Source organism: Paramisgurnus dabryanus, chromosome 5 (genome assembly GCF_030506205.2).
Source record: "Paramisgurnus dabryanus chromosome 5, PD_genome_1.1, whole genome shotgun sequence".
Lineage (NCBI taxonomy): Eukaryota > Metazoa > Chordata > Actinopteri > Cypriniformes > Cobitidae > Paramisgurnus > Paramisgurnus dabryanus.
The window spans coordinates 36,690,278-36,708,087 of record NC_133341.1 but is presented as its reverse complement, the minus strand read 5'-3'; the positions used below and the strand labels follow the sequence as shown (position 1 = coordinate 36,708,087).

The 17,810-nt window shown below is 35.3% G+C and overlaps 1 protein-coding gene across 1 annotated transcript in view; it reads left to right on the top strand.

The window, feature by feature from the left end:
* nf2a (NF2, moesin-ezrin-radixin like (MERLIN) tumor suppressor a) overlaps nucleotides 1-17,574 on the top strand; it is a 49,129-nt gene extending 31,555 nt beyond the window's left edge. Inside the window, exons 13-18 of the mRNA XM_065250940.1 lie at nucleotides 4,488-4,604; nucleotides 4,699-4,799; nucleotides 5,175-5,280; nucleotides 8,247-8,374; nucleotides 10,242-10,401; nucleotides 16,990-17,574. Of these exons, the coding sequence (XP_065107012.1) occupies nucleotides 4,488-4,604; nucleotides 4,699-4,799; nucleotides 5,175-5,280; nucleotides 8,247-8,374; nucleotides 10,242-10,401; nucleotides 16,990-17,040 (663 nt within the window). The 3' untranslated portion in view covers nucleotides 17,041-17,574. The remainder of the gene's footprint in view (nucleotides 1-4,487; nucleotides 4,605-4,698; nucleotides 4,800-5,174; nucleotides 5,281-8,246; nucleotides 8,375-10,241; nucleotides 10,402-16,989) is intronic.
* Nucleotides 17,575-17,810: the final 236 nt, after the last annotated feature.

Sequence of the window (17,810 nt, the reverse complement as noted above, 5' to 3'; positions counted from 1 at the left end):
AGCCTCAAGCAATCTGAGATACATCCATCATATTTCAGACAAACACATAATTGGAGTTATTTTAGTAAAGTTGTTGCTCTTCCAAACTTTATAATGGTAGAAAAAGGGGATCAGGGAACAACTGAGTTTAAACCCAAAAAAGTGCATTCATCCTTCACAAAGGTAATCCACATGGCTCCAATAGGTTAATTTAAAGGGACAGTGTTAGGATTTGACCGGGGGAATAGGAGGCAAAAGTGACACAAAAGCCGCTTGGATTCAGGTGAAGGGTGATTTATTAATGACACACGGTGTAAAAATAGAAAAATAATCAAAAATAAAATAAACTGTACAAAATATACACTATATACAAAGTATTTACATGCTAGTTCAGCTAAATCAACTGATCTGAACTGCATCAACAAGAAATCCGCAATAAACTTTGTATAAAGCAAAACACAAACTCCTACAACAACCCACCCTGACTGACTGTGTGTAGTGATGGTCGTTTTCGAAGCACTGCTTCATGAGGCTTCGAAACATTTACGAATCTTTTGTTTCGAATCAGTGGTTCGGAGCTTGTTTCAAACTGCCCAAAGTCACTTGATTTTAGCAAACGAGGCTTCATTACGTCATAACTGTTTCGAAACGTTTCGAAAATCCGATGGTTCACCACTAGGGGGAGTTGATCACATGACCAGTGTCTAATAAGTTTAGGTGAACTCGGGTCAGTTTTATTATGAAAGTTCATAAAACATTTATCCTGTTCTGACTAACAACACTGCCATGTTGTCTACTTTTTGTTTATAGACAGATTTAATGACAAAAATGTGCATAATTAAAAGGGTAGTTAGTTTTATTCATTTGTTTGCCCTAAATAAAACTAAAAACACATTATACACTTTTAACTATGTCTTAATTAAGTTAAATAATTTTTTAAACATATTTTAATAAAAATCTTGCTATTATTTTGTAAAAAAAAGTGTAAAATGTGTGGACAGATCTGCTTTTACACTGTTTTGACCAGCAGGGGTCGCCAGCGTGTGTGGGTTTCGAACTGCTTCGAAAAACTGAATCAATTTTCGAAGCAATTGGTTCAATTGATTCGAAGCTTCGAAAAGCTTCGTTTCTCCCATCACTAACTGTGTGGGAGCCATTTTATATTCTTAGCTCCGCCCCTGGACCAAACCATTTTGAAATTGGTGGGGGTTTCTCCACTAACTATAAAACATGCATGGGCAACAAAATATACATTAATGAAAATAAATAAGTACTAACACAACATTCCACACACACATCAAACAACCATTGAGACTTTAAACAGAAAAACAGAACACTTTTATACAGGCATGAACTGGTGACCCATATGATGTCACAACCAAAATGGCTGCCCAGCATGGTAAGTGTATAAAAGTCCCAGGTTGTATATTGCACAGGTTTGGTTCTGGAAAATGGAAACTGGTGAGTGTTTGTAATCTTTGTTTGCGTGTTTATTGCCCAATAAATGATAGTAGATAAATAATATGCGTGTGGTTATTTCAATGTTTTATGGCAGATGAAATGTAGTTTTGTTTGGGAAGTAACAAACAGTGATAAACAACATAAAACATTAAACACAGATCCACAATACACTACACCACTACACAGATCCGTGTATACATTAAATGCCGGCATTCGAATCGTGCTTGGTGTTAATGGTGGCTGTGTAATAACATAAGCTGTGTATAAGGCTAGTCACAGTGTCTCAACCTCATACTACACTGTGACAGACAGTATGTAGGGTTTTAAGTGTTTTATTAATTATACATTTTATTTATTATCAAAATCAATGTCTTTATTCATAAATATGTCCTTGTTGGTGTCAAATGACCTCTGCCAGTGATCTGACTTTTCTTTGTAAGCTTAGAATTTCTTCTCTTTGCTTACATTGAAGGGGTAAGTCCAAGAAGGCTTCCATGTCGTTTTGCCGTATTGATAAACTATAATAGCAGAGAGGGACAAAAATCACTAGCCTACCATTCAGAACAAGTGAACTAGTTGAAACGGACCAAGAGATCAGTGATTACATAACGGCTACCGTAGTTGCAACACGCATTTGGAAAAGCGAGGCGTTAGAGAGCACTGTTCGTTTGAATGCAAAATACAATTTCACCACTAGATAGGGGTGAATCCTACTTATTGTCCCTTTAAGGTTTTTATTATCAATTATATCATTGATCAATTATATATACTACAATAGTGGATTTAAAATCAAATTTTAAAAAAAGGTTAAAAATGCATGTTTTGTATGTATCCTTCTTACTTTAAATACTGTGGTGAAAGATTAGAAAGTAATTAGTAATAATTAATTAAATACTTTTTGGAGAAAGTAATTTGTAGAGTCATCTAATTACATGATTGATAAATTAGTAGCTAGTAATTAATAATTTTTTTGAGTAAGTTACCCAACACTGGTTACCGGAAGCTAGTTGCTAATAGCTATAGTTTATTATTATAGAGAGCTTTAGCATAGTGATCGTTCGTGGCAATGGTTACGTTGCGCAATGACACTTATGAATCGTGTGAGTCCAAGATGGGTCGTTGGGTGTAACTAGTCACTAAACTTTAATTACTTTTTCCTTAAAAAAATAAAGTAAGTGTTATTACTCGTATTTTTCCAGTAATTTAACTCTTTCCTCGCCAGCGTTTAAAAAAAAAAGTATATTGAGGCAAAAGTAGTTAATAGTCAGTTTATTGTGAGAATAGGACCTTAACTCATTCCCCACAAGCCATTTTATTGAAAGTTCCCCGCCAACATTTTTGTGATTTTCACAAAAGTTTCACAAAATGCCTTCCAGGAAAATTTTCTTCTTAAAATATATAAACATACAAATATATCAAATGAAAGAACAGACCCTCTGCTTTCAAACAAACAAACAAAATGGGGAAAAAAACATTTCATCCTATTTATATTATTTCTCTGCTTATAAACTCTTAAATATGGGTATTTTTCTTCAAAAATATTTTTTTAGCAATAAGCTGAAACAATTGCATTTTTGGGAAGGTAATTTTTATAGAGAATAAATTCAGAACGATTATCAAAACTTACACAGAGTTAAAATTTGTTTTTTATAAATTGGATAAGTGCGCCATGTAGTGGATAATCACGGTATTACAGATTAACATAAATCCTTAAAAAAAAGAGGATCCAAGGAACTCTTCGTATTCAAAAAAGTGTTATAAAAAGCTTTTATTTAAACATGGCTATATTACATTTAAAAACATTAAACTGGGCAGCACCCCACGCGTAGCGGCACAGATAGCCCTGCTTCAGACTATGGTTAATGTTTTTAAATGTATTATAGCCATGTTTAAATAAAAGCTTTTTATAACACTTTTCTGAATAAGAAGAGTGCCTTGGATCCTCTTTTTTTGACGTTTTGTATACCCTATACCAAAGAGAACCTTACATTTTTTCTAAAAAGTTCTTCTGATTGACGAGATAACTCGTCAGCGGCGGGGAAATAGTTAAAAAGTGTCACTATGAACGACCAGAAAAATTTATGTACTACTTTTAAATGATTTATTCGAGACATTTCATGCCTATCTTTGTCTAATTTACTATATAGGATTTAGAAAGTAATTTGTATAAGAAATTTGATTCTTTTTGGAGAAAGTAATTCGTACAGTTATCTAATTACACGATTGATAAATTAGTAGCTAGGGATGCTTAACGATTAATCGCGATTAATCTATAGCAGAATAAAAGTTTTTGTTTAGATCATATATGTGTGTGAACTTTGTATAATAACTTTGTATAAATAAATGCACACACATTCATGTATATATTTAAGAAATGTTTACATGTGTATATATATTTGTATATTTATGTATAACTTATATATAAATATAAATACTTAATATATATATATTTTTTTTCTTCTTAAAATTATATATGCATGTGTGCATATTTTTATATATACATATTTATTATACACAGTTTACACACATATATGATGTAAACTAAAACTTTTATTCTGCTATAGATTAATCACGAAAAATCGTTAAGCATCCCTAGTAGCTAGTAATTTTAATCTTTATTGAGTAACTTACTCAACACTGGTCCCAGAAGCTAGTTATTATAGTTGATAAAGTTTAAAATATGGATATTTTTCTTACAATATCGCCTTGACTACCAGCAAAAGACCTTTATTAACCCCTTGGAGCCGTGTGGATTACTTTTGTAAAAGATGAATGCACTTTTGTCAGCTTTGAAGTTCCCTGATCCCTGTTTTCTCCCATTATAAGCTTGAAAAAGCAAGGACATTTACTAAAATAACTCTATATGTGTTCGTTTGAAAGATAATGGACACATGTATCTCCGATTGCTTGAGGGTGAGTAAATCATAGGGTAATTTTGATATTTAGCTGGAGTATCGCTTTAAGAATTAATCTTATAAAATGTATATGAAATTTTGCTCTGAACAACTTTTCTGATAAATTCCTCCATGTGGTGTCTTCGCTCTCAGATGCGTTCGGAGGAGACAGCAGATCTACTGGCAGAGAAAGCGCAAATCGCAGAAGAAGAGGCCAAGCTGTTGGCACAGAAAGCAGCCGAGGCCGAGCAGGAGATCCAGCGTATTAAGGTTAGAGAGATGATGGGCCTCGACACAGCTTGCACGTGACAGATCCTTCACGACATGCAAGCGCTGATGAGATTCTGATTCATTTTATTGAAAGGTGACGGCAATTCGCACTGAAGAGGAGAAACGGTTGATGGAGCAGAAGATGTTAGAGGCTGAAATGCTCGCGCTGAAGATGGCAGAAGAGTCTGAGAGGAGGTACATTTACTTAAGCTATACATTTTTTATGAGTATGTGTGTTCCCTATGAGAAGATACGGTAGGGGTAAACTAAAAGTAATGTATGCCGGAGGTTAAAAATGCATTTTTATAAAACGAGGTCAATTTTTGACACGGATAACCGTGCACTTGTATAGTAGATGTCAGATGAGATCAATCATCATCTCACTGGTTCTGTGCTGGTGGCTATTTACAAATCCATCAACACGGAGCTTCTAGTTCATACGTGACACTGTGTTGATGTCATAGGGGTCATGCTGGTATAGTTGTTTGATTTGCTGCCTGTGAGTTTTTCATTTGTACTTCAAAGGTTTCATTCACTCGAGTGAATAAATCACATATTTATTCTCCACAGGGCAAAAGAGGCAGACCAGCTGAAACAGGACCTGCAGGAGGCGAGAGAGTCGGAACGCAGAGCCAAAAACAAACTGCTGGAGATCACCGCCAAGTCAACGTACTCGGTACTCGCATGTCCACAAACCCACTACTGAGCTTAACAGCTTAGCATTATTCAGGCGTTTGTTTTTGTTAATCCACCGAGATTATGATGCCAGTCCAGTTTTATCTCCAGGAGATATGTACGGTTATGATTTTAACGCTAGTCTAGTTTCGCCTCTTGGCCATTCGTCAATGTCAGGATAATTTATTTAAACAAACGTCACATTCAACAACCATTCCATTACTAAAAAATATTTTCTCTTTCCCAGGGAGCCCTGTTGAGATTTTTTCGCTTCACAATAACACCCCTAATGCATTTGAGGAGGAATATTTATACTCATTTTTGGCTGTCCAGCTTAAGAAATGGTTCGGTAGTCATGTAGTCGGTATGTCTGACTGTCGAAAGTGATAGACTGTAGCGTGAATACCTCCATTGAATACATCCACCAAGATTGATTACACGTAATGACTGGGTGCTCTTCATAGCTGATTGAATTGCATGGCTATTCAGGCATCATTGTAAGCTTATAATGGATATAAAATTTTTTTTCCTTTTAAATGTATTTTAGCACTATTACAGTGATGCTCTTAATTATTAGTCTAAGCATTTGGGAGCCAGAGTATTCCTTACTTACAAAGCTTACGTGATACTCTTGAAATCCTATGGGACGCTCATTGGCACATTTGGCATGCATGGTGAGTTAAGGGATGACCGGAGGTCAGCAAATTATTTCAAACATTAGCTCTCTCAATGGGTGGGTAATGTTGGATCTTTTCGAGCACTCAGAAATCATTTCAAAGCATCGCCGTTGTCTGTCTTTTTGCTTGCCCTGAAGTCTTGGTCTTTTGACAAAATCTTAATGTGGTTGGCTGCTGAAAGCCTGGGCTTGGCTTTGTTTAGATAACCAGCATTACCTGAGGCCAGTGAATGCAATTTATGAAGCTTATACTATTAAGCGCTTATACTACTGTAAGTTGACCACAGTCGTAGGTTATGGATTTAGATGTGTTAGGCTTAAAATTAACCTGAAATTAAAGGCATAGTTCACCCAAAAATGAAAATGTTGTCATAATTTTCTCTGGAGATCGACTGATATATTTGTTTATCTATCTTTATAAAACGGCTTGTTCTGGTTCTTCATTCTGATTGGTTGAAACGCGTTCTAAGCCGTGATAAAATACCCGGTAAACCCACGGTTCAGACCGCATCACAAGTATCACTGTGCCACTGTTGCTGCGTACTGATTTTTAAAAAAATAAACACCACAGTCTTTAATCATTTTTTTTTTCTACATTTGCACAATTATGGCAATATCCAGATAAATGTCAATAAATATTGTTGAGTCATTTCGTCAATAAAGAGAAAACGTTCTCTGAATTGTTTTTGTCTTAAATGGATATTTCCGCTATTATCCACTAGATGGCAATCTTACCCAACTTAAACACTGACACATTCACTCGACACAACAGCGTTGTGGTGGATTTAGTGTGACGTGTAAGTTTTGATGGCTCTGAATTTGATCTCTTACAAAAGTTCTTCACAAAAATTGAATTATCTCCGAAAATTTGAGAGGTGATAACTGATAAAAGAACAAATGATGGTAGGATGAAACGTTTTTTGTTGTGGTTGGAAAGCAGATGGTCTGTTCTTTCGTTTGATATTTTATGTTTATTTAAAGAAGATAATTTTTCTGTAAGGCCATACACTAAAACTGGGTGGCAACTTTAAATAAAAAAAAAAAAACGCTGACAGGAAAAGAGCATATTTGCATATTTGATCATCACTTCAACAGTTGCACAATATAAATGTTAATGTATATTTTAGATAAATGTTGATTTATAAAAATAAACAGCACAGTCTAAATAATTTTCATTGTGTCTTTGCTGCGTCTGTGTTGCTTGAGAATTGGGCTCTGTTGCAGCCACACTTGATTCTGAGGAACTACTTTGTTTGGCGGAAGAGTAATATTTGTACTAATATAATTACAACTTATTTGTGTTTCATTTTGTGAAACCCTGCTATGCATATGAAGTAACAGTTTTATAAACACATAAACCCCGCGAAGCAGTGGGGTTACAGTGCATTTTATAACAGTTAAGGGGGTTGCCTAACAACGCCCCTTAGCTGTTATAAAATGCACTGGTAACCCACTGCTTCTTGGGGCTGTTTGCTTTAATTTATCTATCTATTTTTCTCGATATTTAAGCATTTTCCCATTATCGGGAATCGGTTTTGTAATATCAGATAAAGAGTTTTGAGAATTGCACTGGACTTCCATTTTATAACGCCGTCTGAGAGGAGAGGGGACGTCAACAGTCTTGTTCCGGATCAGAACACGCTCTTAAATAAAAACGAGACACCGACGCATCATCGATGTACTAAAGTGCTTCACCACGTCAGAGCCTGTGACGTTGACACGATAAGGAGTTTAAACCAGGAAGACAAAAATATCACAAAAAAGCTAAAAATTAACTAGCTTTCTCCTAATGTTAAAATAAACAGATGCTAAGATTGTGTTCTATGATGTGCAACACAAATAACTCTGTAACATCAAATAAAATGTTTGTTGACCTTTTAAAGAGAAATGAGCCTGCAGAAGAAAACATGTCTGACGCACTTAGAGGTTTTGTTCCCATCAAGTATTCCTGGAAAACATCCATCTTTAGCTGTTTTTTTTAAATATATTCATGCAACAGACCGGACAGAGTTTAAAAGACAGCAATAAATGAGTTGTGAATGCCAAAATAAATGAGGTGTAAATGACAAAATTAATGAATTGTGAGTTGTGTTTTATAGCTTTAAATAGTGTCATCCAATCCTACACATTTAACTGTATTCTTTTATGGAGGTGCTTATAAAAATTCAAAGTGACTTTATTTGCTTTTAAAGTTTTAAAAAAGGCTGTTTAGTTACGGGTTTATGTTGTTATCGTATTTTCAGATCTAACAATATTTTAATAGAAATCTATGAATCTCTGATTCTTCCTAGTCTGCGCCGCTGTCTGGCAACGCTCTTCCTCCTGACGGCACTAACTTCAACTACAGCACAGAGAACCTGAGTTTTGACTTCAAAGACACGGACATGAATCGACTGTCCATGGAGATCGAGAAGGAAAAGTGAGTTCAGTCACTCTGATTTGTTTCTTTGCTCTCTCTTCACACTTGTCCGCTCGCTCTGAACCATACGTACTTCTACACATATTTGTTTCAAAGTGGTCTTACTTTATAAAGATGTTTATGAAGTTTTGTAGCATTTTTTGACAAATAACGTTAATAATAATGTGAAGAGAGGAATAACTTGAATATGATGCTGAAGTTATTTGATTTTTGAAAAACACTTTGGAAAAGGGAGTCGGGCCGAGTACCAAAACACGCTTGTAGCCAATCAGCAGTAAGGGGCGTGTCTACTAACCAACATCATTGCCTGGGTTGCGTATGTGTGGGCGGGTCTATCAAAAGAAGGTCCAGATTCTATTGGGGTAGGAGCGTGTTTGCTTAGGTGATTTCAAATGTAAACATTGGCTTTCAAAGATCATGCACCCCGCCTTTAATGGACCACAGTTTAATATGTATACAATGTGTAATACAACTTAACTCAATAGCGTAAAGTATTTACAAAAGTGTGGTGCAGAATATGGGTGATTCTCACAAAATCCAGATTTAGAAGGTGTCCAGCATAACAATTTTTAAAAAGCCCTTTGAAGCCAATTTTTTTGCACATATAAGATTAATGTCTGAACTTAATATAACCATAATTTTTGAGGATTAAAAAAATATTTCCTATAGAATTATTTACTTTTTTTTAGATTATCATTATAAAATAAATGATCATTACCGCAACATTATATTGCATTAAATATATGCATTTACAAACTCATGTTTCGGTAATGAGAACTAAAAAGTTGTCAGGTACTATGACAAACAAAATTTCTACTTTTACCTGGAGAGAAAAAATAAGAATTATTTACTTTTTTTAGATTATCATTATAAAATAAATGATCATTACCGCAACATGATATTACATTAAATATATGCATTTACAAACTCATGTTTCGGTAATGAGAACTAAAAAGTTGTCTAGGTACTATGACAAACAAAATTTCTACTTTTACCTGGAGAGAAAAAATAAGAATTATTTACTTTTTTTTAGATTATCATTATAAAATAAATGATCATTACCGCAACATGATATTACATTAAATATATGCATTTACAAACTCATGTTTCGGTAATGAGAACTAAAAAGTTGTCTAGGTACTACGACAAACAGAATTTCAACTTTTATCTGGAGAGAAAAAATAAGAACTGCTTTCCTGGTAGCCATCTTGAGTGTCACAGTCAATTATGTTCCTTCAAACTATTTTTTTTTTTTTTGAAAATGTTAGTTCCTTAAACAATGATTGAAAATTGTTGCGGAGGATGAGAAAATTTGTCTTGAACACATTTATATTCCTTATTTTTGTCTCTACATTTACCAATGATCACCAAATACCACATGTTTCTTTATTGTAAATGTTTATAGTATAACATGCACTGAAGCTTTTTATTTTTTAGATTTTTTAACTATAAATATTTTCATGTCAAAGAACCCAAATCCAGTCATGGACACGTTGCGGTTATGAAAATTTTTAATAAATTAATAAATTAATAGCATTTACTTTTTATCAAAATGTTTCATGCCACCTCATAAGTCTAATTTCACGGGAATCACCCATATACTCCAACGATCTCAGATTTTCAAATAGCTGTATGTCGTATCCTATCAATCAAACCATACAATAGTAAAAAGCTTATTTATTCACGTTTCAGATGATGTATGAATCTCAATTCAGAAAATGTACCTTTATGACTGGTTTTGTGGTCTAGGGTCACATATATGTTAAATATACATACATTACTTTCAGTACTGTGCTCATGTGGGCAGTAGACGGCAAGTCAGCTCCTTATGTTTGTGAACAGCTCAGTCGTGTGTTGTGTTCATCAGGGTGGAGTACATGGAGAAGAGCAAACATCTTCAGGAGCAGCTGAATGAACTGAAGACAGAGATTGAGTCATTAAAGCTAAAGGAGCGAGAAACGCCGCTGGATATCCTGCACAACGAGAACGTTGAGAAAGGAACCAGCAAGCAGAGCAACTTTAAAAAGGTCAGTTAAGTCATTGTGATGGCTACGGTTGTGACATAAAACTTATGCAACTAAAACTAACTGGGTGAGTACATTTTACCCAAAAGCTAACAAAGTGTGTTGTGAAGTTTTAGACAGTTAAAACTAATACAGTGGCCTCTAAAAGTGTTTGGACAGTCGAGCAAACTTGGCATTAGAAAATCAAATATTAAAGGGGTTATGGCACAAGACTGTTTTTAAGATGTCAAATTATTTTTGGTGTCCCCAGAGCACATATGTGAAGGTTTAGCTCAAAATATCATATAGATAATTATTTATAACATGTTAAAATTGGCACTTTGTAGGTGTATTCAAAAATTTACTGTTTTGGGTGTGTCCTTAAAGGAATATTCAATTTTCTTAAACGAAAAATCCAGATAATTTACTCACCACCATGTCATCCAAAATGTTGATGTCTTTCTTTGTTCAGTCGAGAAGAAATTATGTTTTTTGAGGAAAACATTGCAGGATTTTTCTCATTTTAATGGACTTTAATAGACACCAACATTTAATACTTAACTCAACACGTAACAGTTTTTTTCAACAGAGTTTCAAAGGACTCTAAACGATCCCAAACGAGGCATAAGGGTCTTACCTAGCAAAACGATTGTCATTTTTGACAAGAAAAATAACAAATATACACTTTTAAAGCACATCTTCTCATCCAGATCCGGTCGTGATGCGTCAGCGTGACCCCACGCAATACGTCATCACGTCAAGAGGTCACAGAGGACGAACACGAAACTCCGCCCCAGTGTTTACAAGTGTTGAGAACGAGGACCGTTCCGACGTTGTTGTATGTCAACTGATACTAATTAATGTCTTTGTGTCAGTTTATTGTTTACAATGGTCCGCAAATGTGGGTTTTATATATGTAACACGTGACCTCCCTACGTCACTACGCATTTACGTTAGGTCGCGCTGGACCAGATCTAGACGAGAAGATGTGCTTTAAAAGTGTAACCCCCTTATGCCTCGTTTGGGATCGTTTATAGTCCTTTGAAACCGTTGAAAAAAACTGTTAAGTGTTGAGTTAAGTGTTAAGTGTTGGTGTCCATTAAAGTCCATTAAAATGAGAAAAATCCTGCAATGTTTTCCTCATAAAACATAATTTCTTCTCGACTGAACAAAGAAAGACATCAACATTTTGGATGACATGGTGGTGAGTAAATTATCTGGATTTTTCTTTTAAGAAAATGATTGGATAGTGCAGATTAAAGGGCAGTTTTACTATAATAGGGGCTCCTTATGACATCATAAGGAGAGCCAAATTTCAATGACCTATTTTTTTCATGTGCTTGTAGAGAATGGTTTACCAAAACTAAGTTACTGGGTTGATCTTTTTCACATTTTGTAGGTTGATAAAAGCAGTGGGGACCCAATCATAGCATTTAAACATGGAAAAGTCGGATTTTCATGCATTGGCCTCTTTAAACGTGCATAGCATTTACATTGAAATAATAGCGAGCCATTTCTTTCTTTAATTTTTTAACTGTGAACTTATTGCAATGTGTTTCGATTCCCCTTTTGGTGGTTGGCTGCAGTGTATGTTATAAACCTGATGTAAGGGAATGTGATGTGAGCCAAACTTAACAATCAAATTACGGTAAAATTTTTCCTAGGGATGTAACGATCCAATCACGTGTCCCATTAAAAATGCCTTTCAATTCTGAATCGCAAGGTTGCGATTCTTTGTTTCTTGCACAGCTTGTGCGTGTACTACGCCATTTGGTCAGTAGGAAGTCCTTGTCAATCTAAAATCATTATGAGTCAGAGTCGTTTTTAACTTGCATTTAAAAAAGCAACACTCGTTAAAGGAATATTCCATTTTCTTAAAAGAAAAATCCAGATAATTTACTCACCACCATGTCATCCAAAATGTTGATGTCTTTCTTTGTTCAGTCGAGAAGAAATTATGTTTTTTGAGGAAAACATTGCAGGATTTTTCTCATTTTAATGGACTTTAATAGAGCCCAACATTTAATACTTAACTCAACACTTAAAAGTTTTTTTCAACGGAGTTTCAAAGTACTCTAAACGATCCCAAACGAGGTATAAGGGTCTTATCTAGCAACACGAGTGTCATTTTTGACAATAAAAATAACAAATATACACTTTTAAAGCACAACTTCTCGTCTAAATCCGGTCCAGCGTGACCTAACGTAAATACGTAGTGACGTAGGGAGGTCACGTGTTACATATATAAAACGCACATTTGCGGACCATTGTAAACAATAAACTGACACAAAGACATTAATTAATATCATTCCACATACAACAACGTAGCAACGGTCCTCTTTCAACACACCTGTAAACTCTGGGGCGGAGTTTCGCGTTTGTCCTCTGTGACCTCTTGACGTCATGACTTATTGCGTGGGGTCACGCTGACGCATCACGACCTGATTTAAATGAGAAGTTGTGCTTTAAAAGTGTATATTTGTTATTTTTATTGTCAAAAATGACAATCGTTTTGCTAGATAAGACCCTTATGCCTCGTTTGGGATCGTATATATTACTTTAAAACTCCGTTGAAAAAAAACTGTTGTGTTGAATTAAGTGTTAATTGTTGGTGTCTATTAAAGTCCATTAAAATGAGAAAAATCCTGCACTGTTTTCCTCAAAAAACATAATTTCTTCTCCACTGAACAAAGAAAGACATCAACATTTTGGATGACATGGTGGTGAGTAAATTATCTGGATTTTTCTTTTAAGAAAATGGAATATTCCTTTAAATAAAAATCATTCAAAATATTCTTTATTATTGTGAAAATACCTGAAACAATTTGAAGAACAGCGTATAAATATTCCTGTAGACATTTCCTGGAATAGCGTTTGTAATGTTAGTTCTTCTGTGGCACAAAGGGAGTTTCTGCATGAGAGCGCCCCCTGGCGTTCCAATGTGCTGGGATTTCACCATAATTCATTAAAATTAATTCATTGAGAAAACGCGCATTTGCACGATTAATCGTTACACCACAATTTTTTCCCAACGAAGGTTGGTTTTACTGTTCGTTTTTCTAGTAAGTTCAAACAGGGAAAGACACGGGGCCTTTATACCGCATCTCCACCTTACAATCACAACTGCACAGACTCTTCAGCAGTACATAACATAGCCATTTTTGAGATATTTTGGCCATATTTTTTATAATAAAAGTCTATGGACACACATTGTCCATCTTGTCTTTGCTTTAAAAAATCCCAAGGTTTTAAAGGAGATGTATAAGGAGATAAAGCAATTTGTTTTAGTTGCAGCCCCCAAAACACTGACCTGTATGTGTCTGTGTCTATAGACAAGATGAGCACCGTTTATCAAACCTACTTCGTGAGTGCTATTTCTCCACCTGTGAAATATGATCTTAATGACACGGTTAGTCACACAGCCGTCCGCCGATAATCCAAAATGAATTCATTCATCTTTCTTCTGAAAGGTTCCCATCAAACGGCAGATTAAAAGCTGCATTTTAACCATCGGATTCATTCCCGCAGTCCTGGTGTGAAATTGTCTCGTTAGCGCTACGCTAATTGATTCCCGTTTTGTGATTGGCCGTTTGGACGGATGGAGCGCCCTCCGCGCGTTCACTCTGTTTGAGTTGATGCGATTGTTTAATTGAAGTGGAGCTTGAGCAAATTAAACCAGACACTTTGGGAACGGCTCTCAGCGGTAAGAAAATCCACTTCTGTTTAGCCTCCTTGACAGCTATTGTTTTCTTCACCGAAACCTGTATCGGGACACTCTCTTTCTGACTCATTGTAAATCAGCTTTGGTCAGGTGGGCTGAGCACTGGACCTTGGAGCAAAACGACAAGGGTCGCTGGCTTTCCGGGTCAAGCCGGTGAAATGATTAATGGCTGTGGGTTTACTTTCTTCATACCCTGGTGCGTCCTGCTGTTCGCTATCACCTAAGGGGCAGAGATGCGGTGAAAGTATCTTAATGCCCCAGCAGTGTCACCTGTTCTCTGAACAAGTTTCTGTGGTGATCTATCAAAATGTCCTTTTTTAAGCAAGTGTCCACATGGTTTTATATTATTTGTACCGGATAATGGGTAACCCTCTCCCAAGCATGAATATTTGTGATGCATTACAGTTGTGAATGCACATTTTGTCAATGAATTTTAGAGAGATGTTGCAAAAGTGTTTTTTAGGGATGGAGAAACTTTAACAATGATGAATGAAGTTTGGTTGCAAAACTTTTAGCACAGCCTTTAGGAGGCTTAAACTTAGATATGTATCTCAGGGTAGCCCTCTTCTAGTCTGAAATATTGCTACACATCGCTGGCTTCAGGTACTGTACCTGACAATGCATATTTCGGAGGATTTATACAGCACCAAATACTTTTAGTAAAGGTCATTTGTCAGTGGGACAACTTGCGGAAGACATGCGCCGCTGCTGCATTGAATTTAGATGTGTTAAAACAGTGGTTCCCGAACTGGGGGGCATACCCCTTCAGGGGGCGCCAGTTTTATGAGATTTTATAAAATACATCAATTTATCATAAATTCTGTGCAAACCTCAGGAAAAATATAGCTACCAACCAAAAGCACTACATTGTATTATTTGAAATTGTTTCACGTCATAAAGTTTCTTTGGGTGGGCCGTGAAGGGATGCACCCTAGCCAAGGGGGAGTGCACGCCTAAAAATTTCTGGACCGCTAGATTAAAATGTTTTCAATACTTAGTAATAGAGTCAAATCTTGAGCCCAAATCTCTAGGCTGGTACCAATTAGGGCTGGGCAAAAAAATCGCCTGCGATTCTCATGCGTGTTTCATCAGTAAAGCCGGTTCGGAAATTAGTATTAAATTGGCATCAGCTGCTTTCAGATGGAGCGCCATTTACTATACAGAGCCGTATTTCACTGAGAAGAAATCGGGTTCATAATCGAGGAAAATCAACTCCGATAATCTATGCGTTTTTGCCCAGCTTCCGGATGAACTACAGGTCTGTATAATAAATGCCGCTCCATCTGAAAGCAGCTGATGGCGACTGAGAGTCGATTTTTTTTTAAGCTATGCAATTTTTTTTTTTTTTTTGCACAGCCCTAGTAAAAAAATATAAATGATCAACATAGCCACGTATGACATTTATTTTACCATCTCTGCTTAATATCTGTCAGTGATATGTCAATGTATAAACAACCTGCACCCGACCGACGTTTTCAACTAACCCGCCCGCAACTCGGACCGCAAAAAAACATAAAAAATTTATATTGTACCCGCCCCGCTCCATGGCCCACATTTTTGAAAAGTAGTAATTGTTTAAAATATTAATAGAGTAGAGTAATTAATGACAAAATGTTTATTCTGAGGTGACCCAGCACTTTAATATTAATTTTAAGTTTAATTTAATAATTTTTTTTTTGATTTAACCCAGTTAATGCATTAAAGGGTACCTATTATGCCAATTTTTATAAGATGTAATATAAGTGTCAGGTGTGACCAGAATGTTTCTGTGATGTTTCAGCTTAAAATACCCCAAAGATCATTTGTTATAACTTGCTCACACCTAAATAGGGGGATTTTGGACAAAATAATAGTATTAATAGTAGATACAATAGTATCTTTAGCCACATTAGCGTTACAACATTCTAAAAACACATTTTGGGTAAAATTAACCAGTCAGTCACTGGCTGTGGACTGGGCTTAAAGCAACACTATGTAGTTTTTTTACCTTTAAATAATGTCTCTAAAATTATTTCAGTGATAGAACAACTTTTAACTGTACAAATTGTTCTGTTGCTGCAACCCGAGCAGCCTCCTAGCTGCTACAAGCACACTCTGAAAGTGGCGGTGGAGGGTAGGAAACACAGCCCCGCCCCTCCCCCTGCCTGCAGAAGAGTGTCTGATACCAGGCACTGTTGCGCTTTTCAAGCACATGGGGGAGCTGTAAGTCAGTTTTACATGGAAACTACATAGTGTTGCTTTAATCAGTTTGACATCAAATTAACAAGAGAATCAAAACAGCATGTCTAATAAGAAGGGGAGGGTAATTTTTTTTTATTGTAGGGTTGTTGTGTTTACACACTGCCAAGACATTTATGTTTTAACGCCTTGTCCAGAAGTGGATTTTGCATAATATGTGCCATTTAATTTATATTTGACATGTATTCTGTACTGTGAACAAAACAAATTTTTATTCTTTCATTTGTTGTACTTTTTTTCTTGAATATATAAAGATAAAAAATATTTGTAAAAAATATTTATAAAAATATTAATTTTCAATAGTAGTTTTATAAAAAAAATGCACAGACATTATATATGTGTCTACAAAGCTCTGAAAAAAATGATTCATTCAATTTACTACATTTTTTTAAGGTAAGTGGTTGCAATCAATTTATTTAAGCTACATTAAAAGAAAAAAGATTAGTAAAGTAAAATAAAAGAAAAAACCTTTGTTTAAATGTAGCTTAAATAAATTGATTGCAACCACTTACCTTAAAAAACTGAGTAAATTGAATAAATCATTTTTGTAAGCCTGTGTGTATAAAGATCAGGTATCGCTGCAGGTAATACGTTTTTAGGTAAAAGAAAAGTCCTGTGGTTTTCGTCTAATTTTCTTTAATGTGTCTTCACAGCTCACTCTTCAGAGCACCAAATCCAGAGTGGCCTTCTTTCAAGAGCTATAGCTGTCTAAACGGACCCGACTGTAACTTTTGTATGTGAATTTCTGTCATTCCTGACTGACTGTGACCATTCCAGTACGCTTCTAGCACATTCCGGTGATGAAGTCATTCAAGTTTACATTTATTAGGAGAGACCGAGACAGTGACCTTAGTTTTGCTCTCTTACAAGCATACAAGGTCTGAACACAAACTCTTAAGTATGTTATTTACTGAATTTATTCACAAATCCATTATGAGGTCACTATGGTGGACATTAAATGGACAAACGCTCCCTACATTATGTCTGTAAATGTTCTTTGACTGCATAGCGTATCTCTTTGTCTCTCGTTCGATACAGTATTTGTTAAAATAATTGACCTGACGCTTTGGTATTGCACCCTTGTGCCGTATTAGATTGCATTTTATTTTTGCTCTTTCTTAAAGTTTGTTAGAGTTTAAAACCATTGAGAGAACAAAACACTATTATATGTGAGTTATAGTGCCTTTTTAACAGTAGTTGAGTTTTACTTTTCTGACAATGTTTTAAATTTTTTTTTAAAGAATTTAAAAATATTTTTGGAAACGTGTTTTTGGAAAATAATAAAAAAGTTAAAGTTATGTGTCTGTGATTTTTTTTTTTTTTTGTTGATAAATTACATTTGCCATCCATATATGTAGGTCATTATATAATTGCAGGCAATTCCGTGCAAATGTCAACCTTATCATGAAAAAGTTTTTAGCCACACTGTAGGATCTAAAAATATTAATTGGTAACACTTATAATGTTTACGGTT